The sequence below is a fragment of the Sciurus carolinensis genome, chromosome 5 (assembly GCF_902686445.1).
Source record: "Sciurus carolinensis chromosome 5, mSciCar1.2, whole genome shotgun sequence".
NCBI lineage: Eukaryota > Metazoa > Chordata > Mammalia > Rodentia > Sciuridae > Sciurus > Sciurus carolinensis.
Genome location: NC_062217.1, coordinates 171,577,997 through 171,590,877, shown reverse-complemented (window position 1 = coordinate 171,590,877; position 12,881 = coordinate 171,577,997). Strand labels below are relative to the sequence as shown.

At 46.7% G+C, this 12,881-nt stretch overlaps 1 protein-coding gene across 2 annotated transcripts in view; it reads right to left on the bottom strand.

Annotated features, from left to right (window-relative positions):
* The window catches only part of Dock1 (dedicator of cytokinesis 1), a 455,412-nt gene that overhangs the window by 274,909 nt on the left and 167,622 nt on the right, over positions 1–12,881 (bottom strand). For both annotated transcript variants that reach the window (XM_047551998.1, XM_047551999.1), the window contains exons 26-27: positions 8,203–8,330; positions 6,410–6,505 (exon numbers count right to left, since the gene is read on the bottom strand). In XM_047551998.1, coding sequence (XP_047407954.1) covers positions 6,410–6,505; positions 8,203–8,330 — 224 coding nt within the window. The remainder of the gene's footprint in view (positions 1–6,409; positions 6,506–8,202; positions 8,331–12,881) is intronic.

The following is a 12,881-nucleotide window of genomic DNA, read 5'->3' as shown; positions in this document are numbered from 1 at the left end:
CCCAGTCCCAGGGAATTGGCCAGTGGCTTTCTTTCCTCTCTAGCTGCCCCAGGTGGGCAAGGAACACCCCAATAGGGCTGTCTCCCTTCTGGCGTGGTGTCCACAGGCAGACCCAGGCTGCCTTGCCTGGACGGCCTACGGGAGGGAACGCACTCCCCAAGGTCTAGGGTCCCCAAGTGAGGACGGGGCACCACATACTTGGATGTCAGGTTTCTCCTACCAACACATGTTCCTCAGAGAAAGAAGGGGACAAAGGCAAGGGCTGAGTGCAGAGGGGACGGATGGCCCAGTGCACTGACCCAGGGCAGGGAGGGCACACCAGCCACACCCTACTCAGCCATCACCCACCTACTGGGCCACCCCAAAGCTCCTCCTGTATACACACTGAGCTGCAGCAAAGGGCAGTCTGCCATGCTGGTGCCCAGGGTCACTCTAAGTGGAAGTCCAGGGCCTCTGCTCTCTACCCTTCGCCCTCAGACATCCACACCCCAAGTCTATCACTCATGAGCAGGGACGCAAGGCAGGGAACGCCGCACTAGCTTAGGGAGGGCTGGAGTGACGGGCGGGCCCTTCCTGCGCGTGCCGCAAGCTTGCTCAGCTACCCGCTGCATGGACAGCAGAGCGCGGCTGGACCGTACGGCATCAAGGGTGCTGCAGCCCCTGGCCAGGACCGGCCCACACACAGGCACTCTCAGGAAGGAGCAGGGAGGTGGCCTGCAACCCCGTGTTCCTGGAGGACCACTGCAGGCATGGCCTGGCCTCCGGGCACACAGTCACCAAGTAAAACAAGACTCGGCTTCCAACGAAGTGTTTTCATCATCGTCACAGAAGAGAGTAAAAACCAGAAACAAGAGACAGACACAAACACTTCTGTGTCGCACTGATTGTAACAGCGTGGCACTAACGTGCCCACCGTGGTGGACAGGTTCTTTGGGACATTTTTATCAGTCAGAAAAACGTGAGCCGATGGCTACTTGAGGTGGTTTCAAGAGTGCAATGCAGTTGCTTCCCGGCCAGCTCGCCTCTCGGGTCTGTAAAACCTGTCACCAGCACCTTTGGTGCAACCAGCTCACTCACAGGAAGTAAACAGCACGTGACAGCAGGTGATGCAAAGATCAGAGAGAAAGGCTTGTTTCGTGAATCAGCATAGACTGATCATGCTCGGACAGGTGGCCTGCTTTGCAGAGGACAGGTCTAGGGAAAGCTAGACTACCTCTCAAATCACTCCATACTTAACACAAAGCGCCTTTGCAGGCGGTACGAACATGTACGAATTACAGAGCATGTTTTACCCCAACCATGACATGGTTTTTATTTCCTCTGCTGTAAACCCACAGTTAGTGACCAATCTTGAAAAAAATAGCCCCAGGAATATAAAAAGGCAAGAAAAACTGTTCTCCCAACACCAAATAAAAGTGGACATACAGTCATTGCTGCTCACACATACACATAGGCTTTCTGGATGCCTTATGTTTCATTAGCAGATTTGCTGGGCAACAGTATAATTAGAGACAGTTCGTGTGATACCTGCATACAAAAGCCAGACACTACCCATTTGAAACATTTATAATGAATTTTTCTGTTACAAACATAAATTTAAAAACAACACTTCTTAAAAGCACATTCATATTTACATGCCATGAGAATAAACATCTCAAAAACCAGCACTCAAGCAGGGGATATAACATCTTCATGAACGGTTTGGTTATGAGCCTTAGTTAAAAAGGCACCATTCACTGGGAAACCAATGTAGAGCCTTATTTTCCAAATGAGAAAGCATGCCAGGGCCTTATGAAACACCAGGTTAAGAGAAAGCTCTGGGTTTTAATTAACAGCAAACTCCCCACCAGCAATGCTACGGTCACGGTGAAACATCCTGCACCCCATCCAGGCCTGCAGAGTAGAAGCAAAAGTGCAACCATCGCTTGAGGTCAGCAGTCAGGAGGCTCCTGTGGTCCGGAAGCTCCTGTGGTCCCAATCGTAAGTCAAGGATCCAGGCAGACTTCCTCCTTCTCTACTCAGGCCTGAGTGAATTTTGTGGATTTTCCAAAGCACCTTCCCTTAGAAGAGGCCACATTTCCATTTTGGAGAATGAGTCCTTTTCAGGCTGCTGATGTGCACGCAGACCAGTGTCAACTCTGACAGTCCTTCCCACCCAGCGGAATTTCACCCCCACAGGCAGTGAGTCCTGTCCTCTGAAAGCAGCAGCATCTCTGACCACAGGAGAAGGGGCGTTCCAACGCAGTAATAACTCGCAGGTCTCACCCTGGTTTGTGCACATACGCTTATTCCAGAAAGGACACACTTGTATGGGGTGACGCCAGGTCACCACCAGCCAGCTGGCCTGCCTACCTGCTCACAACACAAGAGCATCTAACCCGAGCAACACCCTCGGCCCAGACCACACGTGCACATGAAGTATGGTGCTTGATGCCCAGGGCACAGTGGCCTCTCCAAAGGGAAGAGAGAAGTAAAACCTGAAATTAGACTTAACATAAACCCAAGCATTGCACTCAAGCATGCCACAGCCACAGAGCAGGGGCTTGCAGGTGAGATCGCTCCTCATTCTGTGAGGAGCTATCACCCAACTTGTTGCAGGGCCTGTTTCCCTCATCACGGTGCCTACAATTCCACAGCTGCCAAATGGACTTGTCCTGAGTGTTGTTTGTTTGAGTACAATACTTAGGATCATGGATCCCAACAGCCAATGGACTAAAACAAATGAGACGTAACTGACAGCCGAGTGGAGTTTCCGTAAAACGCTGCAGACCAGATAAAAGCAGCCAAGCACCAGGGATCAGAGCCCTGCAGCTGCCTGGCTCCTGCAGTTACGAGAAGCCCTGTCCTGCATGTCACTGTAGCACAGTCACGCAGAGTCCACACTTCTCCACTCCGCAAGGAAGAGGCAGGGCAGGCAGGAGCCAAACAGCCTTCCCACGCACACGGTGCCCCACGGGAGCAGAGGTCAGCTCGCAGCAGGACTGAGGACAGCAGCCAGCAGTGCGTCGTCAGTGCAGCCCCTCTAGCCAAAGATTTAATCACTTTGATTTTTTAAAAATCCGTTTCCATCAGTTACTTAGAGTTTTTAAGCTGATTCAGTCATATGGTTTCCACTACATTTATGCAAAAATGAGCAACACAGGGAGATTGAAATCTCCGAGGCACAATGGAAGGGTACAGCTTATCCAAACAGATCTATAAACTATTTTCTCTTCCTTTTCCACCTTAGAAGACCCACTGATTAAGTTTTTGTCCCGATCTTGCTCTAATCTAAATTCGCAGAGCAACAATGGTGACATTAAGTAGTTAATGCATACATCCTGGTCGGCTGGAAATGGAGAGGGCAAGGTGGAGCCTGCTAAACCCAAGGGGAAGGAGTCAATCTCCCTTCTCTGTTGACACCAAGAGGGACTCAGGGCTGGCGGATCACAGAAAGATCCTTCCCAACAATTCAAATTTTAAATGGCAAAGGCCCTTCCTGAAATATCCTGATGTTGTCATTGCTCATTAAATAATTATAGTATATTCAGGATATTTCTTTTTGAGATTTCTTCCATGACAGCTTAGTTTACAAAATAAATTAAAAAGAACTTAGTCTTTTTATAAATATTAGAGATGTTGGAATTGGAAGGGTCACCTGAAGAGCTCAATCCCCTTCCTGCTTCAGGAGACTTCTTTTTGAGGTTAGGGCTATGGGGTGGGCCTGGGCCCCTGCCAACTGCTGGAAGAGGGTAGGTCCTCGCTGTCACACCTGCTTCTGAGAACATGCCAAGGCTCATCCTAAGGAACTCCTAAGAGCTCCTGAGAACACACGGTGCCTCCATCCTGGGGCGTCCCTGCCCTTCATGAGATGAGCAGGCAACTCCTGCACTGGCCCTATTACCTCCAGAAGACCCTAGAGTTTGATCCTATGGAAATTGCTCAAGGTAGAAAAGAGAAAGAGGCTTATTTCCCTGGACAGCTGCCTCCTATCTAGGGCAGAGACTAGGAACAATTCACTGTTCTCTCTGATATCTGCCATCAGTACCACATGTCTCAGTCTCACAGCAGAGACCTGAAGAAAATTCTGGCATCAAACCCAGGTTCCAGGGTAAGTCCTGCCACCATAGCTGCAGGGCCCTGAATCATTTCTCTTTGCACACGGGGTATTTCCTGCAAAAGGATATGCAGCATGAAGGTAAAAATTAAATGAGATTCTACTTATTAGTTTTGTTGGGCCCAGCACATCAATAAGTGCTCAGTAAAGAATTGCTACTATTATTCCCATTATTATCATTACGACTGAGATAGAAGAAGCTTCCCAAATATGTCCCAGATCACAAGGTCTGGGAGGAAATGCCATGCTCTGGAAGCTGCTTTCCACCCTTTGTCCAGGATGTGAGCATGAATTGCGAGCTCCCCACATTCCAAAGTACCCATCGAAACCCTGGAGGGCTTCCCCTCCACCCTCCTCTCCCCAGTTTCACTGCTGGCCAGCGGGCTACCCAAGTGAACACACACCTAGGTAATGTCCCTAGTCGGAGGGATGGAGCTCAGAAGTGAAGTGTATGCACAAGGTCCTAGTTCTGACCAGAGGCAGGACTGTGGCCCCCTAGCAAGACACTGTCCCCCTAACCAGAAGCAGGCCTGTGCTCCTAACCAGAGGTGGAGCAATCTCATGAATCCCCCTGTATCCACATCTGCCATCTCCCTCATCTGACCACATGCACAGGCCGGTCCCTCACTCAGTGTGAACCCCTGCGTGCCACTCCAGGAAGGGCCAGAGGAGAATGGCAAGCACCAATCAGTGTCAATTCACACGCCATTCACTCTCCCTTCGGCTCCTTTCCTAGGACCCTGGAGCATGCCAGCATGTAGTGGAGCAGAATGGGACCACCAGACCCAGGGTGCCCAGTTGTGGGCCATGGCTTCATTCTCCACTCAACACAAAGCAGACAAAGGTATTCTACATTCTACAAAAGGACAGGCTGAACAAAGAGCATGAATAAGCAAAGTTCCATGCACGTAATAATGAAGAAGTATACAACAAATAAAGCCGATTGATATAGAAACATTTTATTTCCTAATTCCTACATGTGAGAGCCAAACTCAAATGAGATATACTCTGAAAAGGAGTAGGCCCCTTCACCTGATGGAAACACTCAGGCCACGCCTGGCTGGCCTGTCTCTCTGGGGTCCGTCCACACTGGCATCCTCGACCAGGACACCAGCACAGACACCAGAGCCAGCCCAGTGCTCTCTGTTGGCTGTGCACCCAGAGGAAACGCATGCTTCACCTCACTGGTCTGCTCCCTAGGTCTGCAGAAGGAACCCAGCTCTCACACCAAGAGAGTCCAAGTGCCCTATCTGGCTGCCAGTAAAGACTCTGAGCAGCCTTTCTGTTCTTAATTAGGGAAGTCATTTTTATTTCTTTTTCTTTACTTTTTTTTTTTTTTTGAAAGGCCATTCAACAAGGTGAATTTAATAATGGGTACTGGAATTTAATAATGGGTACTGGAAATGTGGATCTTTTGCCTAAGCAACTAAATTTAAGAATGATGGGCAGGGTAGGGTGGGAAGCGGGATAGGAAAGGGGAGAAACTGTGGAATTGACCAAATTACGCCATGTATGTGGATGAAAATATCGCAATGAATTCCACTTGTATGCAAAACTATAATGCACTAATCTAAAAAAATTAATAAATAGAAGAACAATAGAGTGGAGGAATGAGATGCAGGGCAGGGAGGAAGGGAAGGGAAGGTAGTTACTAGGGCTTGAAATGGAGCCAGGTACAGCGGGTGCATTTGTGATATGTCCAAATGAATCCCACCATCATATATGACTATAATACACTAATAAAAAACAAAGAGTGGGAGGGCAGGAGGTAGATAAACTCTGGAAAAAAGGCACTATGGTACGAACTTAGAAGACTGTCTAAATTATCATTAAAACATCCTTTAAAAAGTAGTTTACCACACATAACTAACTGGCCTAAAAGCAACACCCTTAATACATTGGACTAGACAGTGAAAGTGCTAAGCTGGAGCACCTCAATTACATTTTAAGGGACTTCGTAAAATTTTATTAACGGCACCTTAAATGTATATATAAAGAAAGAAACAGCTGGAAGGATGAGGACTTGGAAGAAAAATCCACGTCTCCTGCTAGGAGTAATGAAGAGCCCAGTACCCAAAGCTCCTTCTCTAAAAGGCTGCTGTGCTCACCTCCCACCCGACACGTCCTCCTGGAATCACGGAAGACGAAATCAGACTGTGTCCCCACCGCTCACTATATTTTAAGAAAATAAGTTCATCTCCCAACACCAGTTGGAAAAGGACCAGGTGAACTTAAGGCTGGGAGTCTGTGGCACTCCCAGGAAGATGTTCTGAAGGACACTAAGGATTCAAGCACGTGGGGTTGCGCACTTACAATGAGCTCGGAGTCCCGACCCATGGAAATGACGGTTCGGTTCACTGTCCGGAGGAGTTTCTCCATGATTATCTGTACATGCCTCTGCGTCGGCCCCTGGAGGAAGAAACACCGGTGAAAACCAACACTAACACAATTGTGGACATACCAGCCTCCACCCAGTCCTGGATCCATGTACCCCATAAAGGATAAGTCCACGCTGACCATGGTGGTGCACTCCTGCAATCCCAGAGATTCAAGAGGCTAAGGCAGGAGCATTACGAGTTCAAGGCCAGCCTCAGTAACTTAACAAGGCCCTGTACGAAATGTTAAAAAATAAAATAAATGGACTGGGGATGTAGCTCAGTGGTAAAGGCTCCTAGGTTCAAATTCCAGTACCAAAAAAATAAATGAATAAAATTAAAAAGTGATTTAATTATAAATCTTAATGAGATGACAAAAATCTTCACAAGGAAAACTCAGAGTACTTTATTAATTAGTCTATTAATAATAATCTCTTATATAATCGTAATTTAATTTACACTAACTTTAAGACAAGAAATCCATTTAAACCACATAATGTTTATGAACCCTGATTAGACCTCCAACAACTTTTCTGAAGGCACTTGGCCCTGTGTGAGTGGAAGCCAGGCAGATAACCTCCCCAGATTGTTCGGCAAGTCCAATCGCCATACCCCAATAGTCACAGAGAACAGCATGTTTTAATACCAGTTGAGGGTAGACTTTAGTTCTCTAAACTCATACCACCATGGGATTCCCAGTAAGAATTCCCTTTCATGGGGTGTGCAATGGGATGACTGATTGCACTCTGTAACTCTGGTCTGCTCAATGTGCACTCTGGCCCTCCTCTGAACAGCCACCGTCTGCTCCCTGAGTCACCCAGCCTCCTCCTCAATAAGAAAAGCAAAGACCCTAGAACAGGACCATGGAGGCTGGCCTTCGGTGAAGTTTCCAACACCTTCCCACAGGCCATGGTGGAGACAGTTGAAGTCACCATGACCCTGGATGGAGTTAATCTAATCTCTTCCATCAAAAGTTCTAACCAGGCTTTGGAAGAATGAGCCAGTACTTGAGGGGAGGGGTGACTGGGTGACCAGATGCACAGGGATGTGAGTGTGTGTGTGTGTGTGTGTGTGTGTGTGTGTGTTGCCCAGGAAGGTGTCCAGGTCATGCAGGAGAGAGCTCAGAACAAGTCCTATCCACTTCAAGTCCTGATGTCACTCCCACATGCACAGACAGAATGATGTCACTCCTGTGTGCACGCACACACGTGGTATGCTGGGGACAGGAGGCACAGGGCAAGACTTTCCCTCACGTGCTTGCACCAACTTCTGATTTAAAGCAAGACAAAGTCACTAGAATACGCACATGATTCCAAAACACAAAAGGAAATTCCAAGCTGAGAAAGCACCAGGGGCATCTATCCATGAAGGTGGAGCAGAGGGCTGCCCTTCTCGAAATTCTCAGAGGTGCCACTGGCTTGTTTTAGAAAAACTTTGGGCATGTGTTACTTTAATAAAAATAAGAATTGCAAGTAAGAATGCAGGTAATTAGCCAACTCTTAGCCTTTTATCTGACCTTGGCCTTGGGAGGCATTTCACTGAGAAGATACAGGAAAGAGAAAACTAATTTCAATTCAGGTTAAATGTCAAAATCACGATATACACATAAATAAAAGTAATTTCTGGGTGCAACTCTACAGAGAGAAAGGGAGAGGCTAAGTCTGAAAATTAAGGCCCTATTTTCCGAATGAACGGAGAATAACTTTGTAGTAGAGGGGCCGCGCCACTCACCACGTCCTTCCTGTACAGCACCTCCAGGATGTTGCTGAGCAGCTGGCAGCAGGCCTCCAGGTCCTCCTGCCTCTCCAGGTGGTACTTGAGCTGATCCGTCATCATGGGAAGCAGGATCTCCCTGCAGTCTACATATGAAATGGGGTTGCTGGTCAGTGCGAGAGCCACCAGGATGCAACTCAGGTTTGCTAGAAGGCTGTGGGACCGTTGAAGCACTTTGCATTCACATTCTGCAGCATGGAAGCTGACAGGTGGAGGGAAGGAATTACGTGACTCAGAGAACATAAGTTTCTACTGCTGGGTCAATAATTAACACACACACACACACACACACACACACACACACACTGCATCTGAGTGTGTATTTCCAGGTTGGTACACAATTCACAAACATGCATGACACACATAATTACGCACACGTGTTTCCCTCTGTGTGCACACAAACACAAGCACACATGCTGGGTTTTTACTTACTTTCTCTGTATAATATAACTGCTTTGCAACATTAAAAGAAGCACTTCACGTGACAAAAATTATTCTATTTTTGGATTTTTGAGACTGTTCTTCTTATAAGTGGACTACGTGGAAAAGGCCCTCTCTGGGATGTGGTAATTAAAGGTCCACAGACCCCTTTCCAGGGCAGCTTCCTGAAGGCTGAAGAGTGATGGGAAAATGGAAACTGGGGGCAGAGACGCCACTGTAGGAAATATGACTGTAAAACAAAGGGACAGCTGGGGCAGGGGTGAGGGTCAGGTCAGAGAAGGTTTGGGTTTTTACCCATTTTTATATAGAAACAAATAAAGGGTCATTAGAAAACAGAAGAGCATAATAAAAACCACCCTGCTCACTCTTGGCTTCAAATCTTAGGAAAGTTACTTAAATTCTCGAGGTCTCAATTTTCCTCTTATCTACAAAACAGGGCTGTGGTTTGTGGCCTCTCAGGTGTGTTGTGAGAACTTAGGAATGTCATGTGTGCATTTAGCACACAGTGAACTAAATAAGTGGTAGTTGTTGAAACAATATAAATTATACCATTGTACACAGTCAGCCCTTTCAGTTAACAACACGCCAAGGCAAACTAGCAATTCACAACTGCACTACCAAATATGGTAGTTGCTAAGCACCGGAAATATACCTGGTGCCATTGAAGAATGGAATTTTGATTTTATTTAACTTTAATTAGTATATTGTTAACTCAAATGTAAAACGTGGTGCTTGATTTAGTTAATGGAAATAAGTGTTCAGAAGAGCTTGAGCATGTGACTTTAGTTTTACAATGGCAAATTATATTAGATGATAAATATAAAGAACGAGTCCCTGATGAAAACACAGCCCCAAGATACATGCGTCGTGAGGGTGAAACACACACTGGGTTTCACAGATTCGGTGTGAAGAAAAGAATGTAAACTGTGTCATTAGTCGTGCTGAGATTGAGTTCATACTGCACTGATATGTGAGATAAAACATTATTGAAATCAAGTTTACCAACTGCTTCAGACCTTTTCTAATGTGGGGACTAGAACATTTTAAATCCCATCTGCAGCTCACATCCTGTTTCCACTGGACAGCACAGCCTAATGGCACACTAGGAGGCACGTGACGGCCATACGTGCAGCTTCTCTTTCTAATGAACTGGAGTTTCTGGGAGTCAAAGCCACAGCTGTCTCCCACGAGACATCCCGTCACGTGTATGTGACTCCAGGGCCCCTCAGAGACTTGAAGTCCAACTCCAGCCATTGCAGCAAGGAAACTAGAATTAGCACAGACAGCAGTGAAGGCAGCAGAGCTCGGGCGGCCAGGGAAGGGGCAGGCAGCCTAGTGGGTGCAGACCCCAGCACACTGGCTATGGGGCTCGCACCAGCCTCCTTCCAGGCCCCCATCCACGGGGTGACCCACAATTACAGGCTACAACCATTCAACATCTGTTCATGCTCAGTTGTGTGGGTTGAAGCCAAGATGATTAATGCTCTGGTAATGGGCACAGAGTAAAAAATATTAATCTTTATAAAAGGTATTCAACAGGCATCATCGGCTTATAAATGTCCAAGCAGAATATCTGTCTATAACCCCATTACGGCTCCACATTAAAGTAAGACACAAAAATGAGAATGAATTTGTCCATTTAAAACATTCATTTTTATGAATACTGAGTAATGTGCTTCTTAATTTTTAGTTTGGTCACATTAAACAAATGATCCATAAAGTGCATTTAATAACCTTGTATGTGTTGCACAGACTGAGAGCCAGAATAACACTTTTAATGAGAATTAGAAAGTAAGAGCCATACAAATGGGGACTGCTTTCTATTTATCTTTTATAGATAACCATCTTATTTTTCAACCATCCATGAATCCTATACCCACGTTTCAATATGTTCGAGTGATTTTTCTCCCTCCACATCAATCCTTAAGCAGCAGATACGAAGGAGACAGTGCCAGTGCTGGCAAGGGTCATGGGACCTATCCACTTACCTCCACTTGGCACAGGTGTGCGGACCAGGAGCCTGAGGATGGCACATTCAGGAATCACACTGCTAAGCAGAAGCTGAGCCAGAATTAGACACCTGATTCCTGAGCCAGAGCTCTGTAGGGCAAATGACCCAGGCACGTACACATGTGTGTAAATCCGTATTACTCAGCTACCCTGGCTTGGCACCTGTAAGGTGACACTCCCGAGAAGCATTTCCATGGAACAACTTACAAAAGTCAGCGTGCTAAGAGGAGAAACTATAAAGTCACCTGGCAGGGCGCTTTTCCTTTCTGGATATTAGCACCCTAGTCTGTCAAACGGACAGATACAAATGCTCTGCACAGCATTCTGTCTCCTACGGGACAGGAAGCAACTCTGCAAGTGTTCTGGACAGAGCAGTGTCACCAGGCTGCCTGCTGACATGATCAGAAATGCAGCAGTCTGTCATTCAACCTAGAGGTGCCCGATGTCACGGAACATTAGTTGAGCAAGTAAAAAGAGCATGGAAATCGGAAGGAGATAGCAGTGTACGTGGGACAGTGGGAAGAACGCGGTCAAAGAATGTCTTCCAAACAGCCACGAGGCCGTGCAAGAAAGGAGTCACCTCTCAAAAGACCAGTGTGGGGAGCAGACAATCTGGACCTTTAGTTTGAAGAACTACAATAATAGGGAGCAGATATCCATTATCATCGCAATAACAAGTAGTGTGTCAGAAGCAAAAGTAGCACTCATGGAGAAATACCACAAATGAGTCCCATTTAGAAGAGGATGAGACAATCAGAAAGACTGAAGTAAAATGCAGGAAAGGCTGTGTGGGAGAACTGGTGAGACAGGAAGTCTGTCTTCTGTGTGCACAGGAGGGACCAGGGAGGTGGTTTGGCAGGTCTGCAGGTCGGTGGGCAGACTCATCATACGGAAGATGAGGAAATACAGCAAGGATACACCACGCTACGAACAGGTGTCCTGTAACTGGAGAATAAAGGTAGCCAGGAGCACAGACAAGGCCCCTGTGGTGCTATGTTCTTCCAGGTCACATATGTTCTTCCTGGTTGCCCTAACAATGAGATTTATATGTTGAAAATAAATAAATGACCTGGTTCAGTTGTTTTTGGAAGAAGGTCTGTACTCTGGGGCAGGGATAGCAGAAGAAAAGGGTCGTGAAGCAAAATCTAGGAGACTGCAGGCTGGTGTGGGGCTCCTCCCTGCCCCAGCAACATGACATGGTACAGAGATCCACACTCAGGGCCCAAAGGGCATCATGGCCTGGAGGACCGAGGGACTCAATCTGCTGACTCTGTCTGGGAAAAGTGAGGACGCCTCCTCGGAATGTCCTTTCTGTACTCAGCTTAAGCAGCAGGCACAGGAGCCCACTCAGAGGTGGGCACAGAACTGGGTCGAGCGAGGAAGAGCGTGATGAAGTCTAGACCACACCATGAGGCAAGGCTGGCACTGCCAGCTTGATCACAGGTAAGAGTCCCCAGAGAGAAAGAGGAGAGAAAACAACACCCCTGAACACAGGAGCACAACACTGCACGGTTTATGAGCCTGAGTCACATAGGCACTGGTTTATGACTTTGTTTGCATTTGCCTTGTTCCGTACATTCAGCATTTGAAGTCAGTTCAGTTCTCCAAATGCATTCCTCATTCAGTGGGTGTGAAACAGTTTATGAAAAGAGCAGATGATGGATTTGAACAAGCCAGCTCCTTAATCAGCACCAGGGTGGCGGACAGCTCCCTGCCTGGGCTGTTGCTCACACAGGAGACCTTCTTATTTAACTTTGATGTCCTTATCTGTAAATTGAGATAATTACTCTTTTCCAATTCTACATTTTGAAGTTGATGAGTCTGAAGTCTCTTGCAGGACTCAAACCAGCTACCCAACAGTCCTGAGCACATGGTAGGTGATCGATGAATTACGATGGGATTGAAATGGATACAATCAAGAGACTACCAAGTTCACCCTCCTAGATTCAAGAAGTCATTTCTAAAACCCTGAACTGTTATAGCAAATGATCTTTTCAAAACCACATGTAATGAAAGATACAGAGTGAGATGCAGAATGAGGGGGAAAGGGTAGAGTGTTATACAGGTAGAGATTAAAAGTTTTCTCAAGGTACGCATACAAAATAGAAGAAAAAGTGATGTTTATATTCCACATTATTTAAAAGAGCCAGTCTTCAGCATTCCCAGCTGGCAACATTCATTAGAAG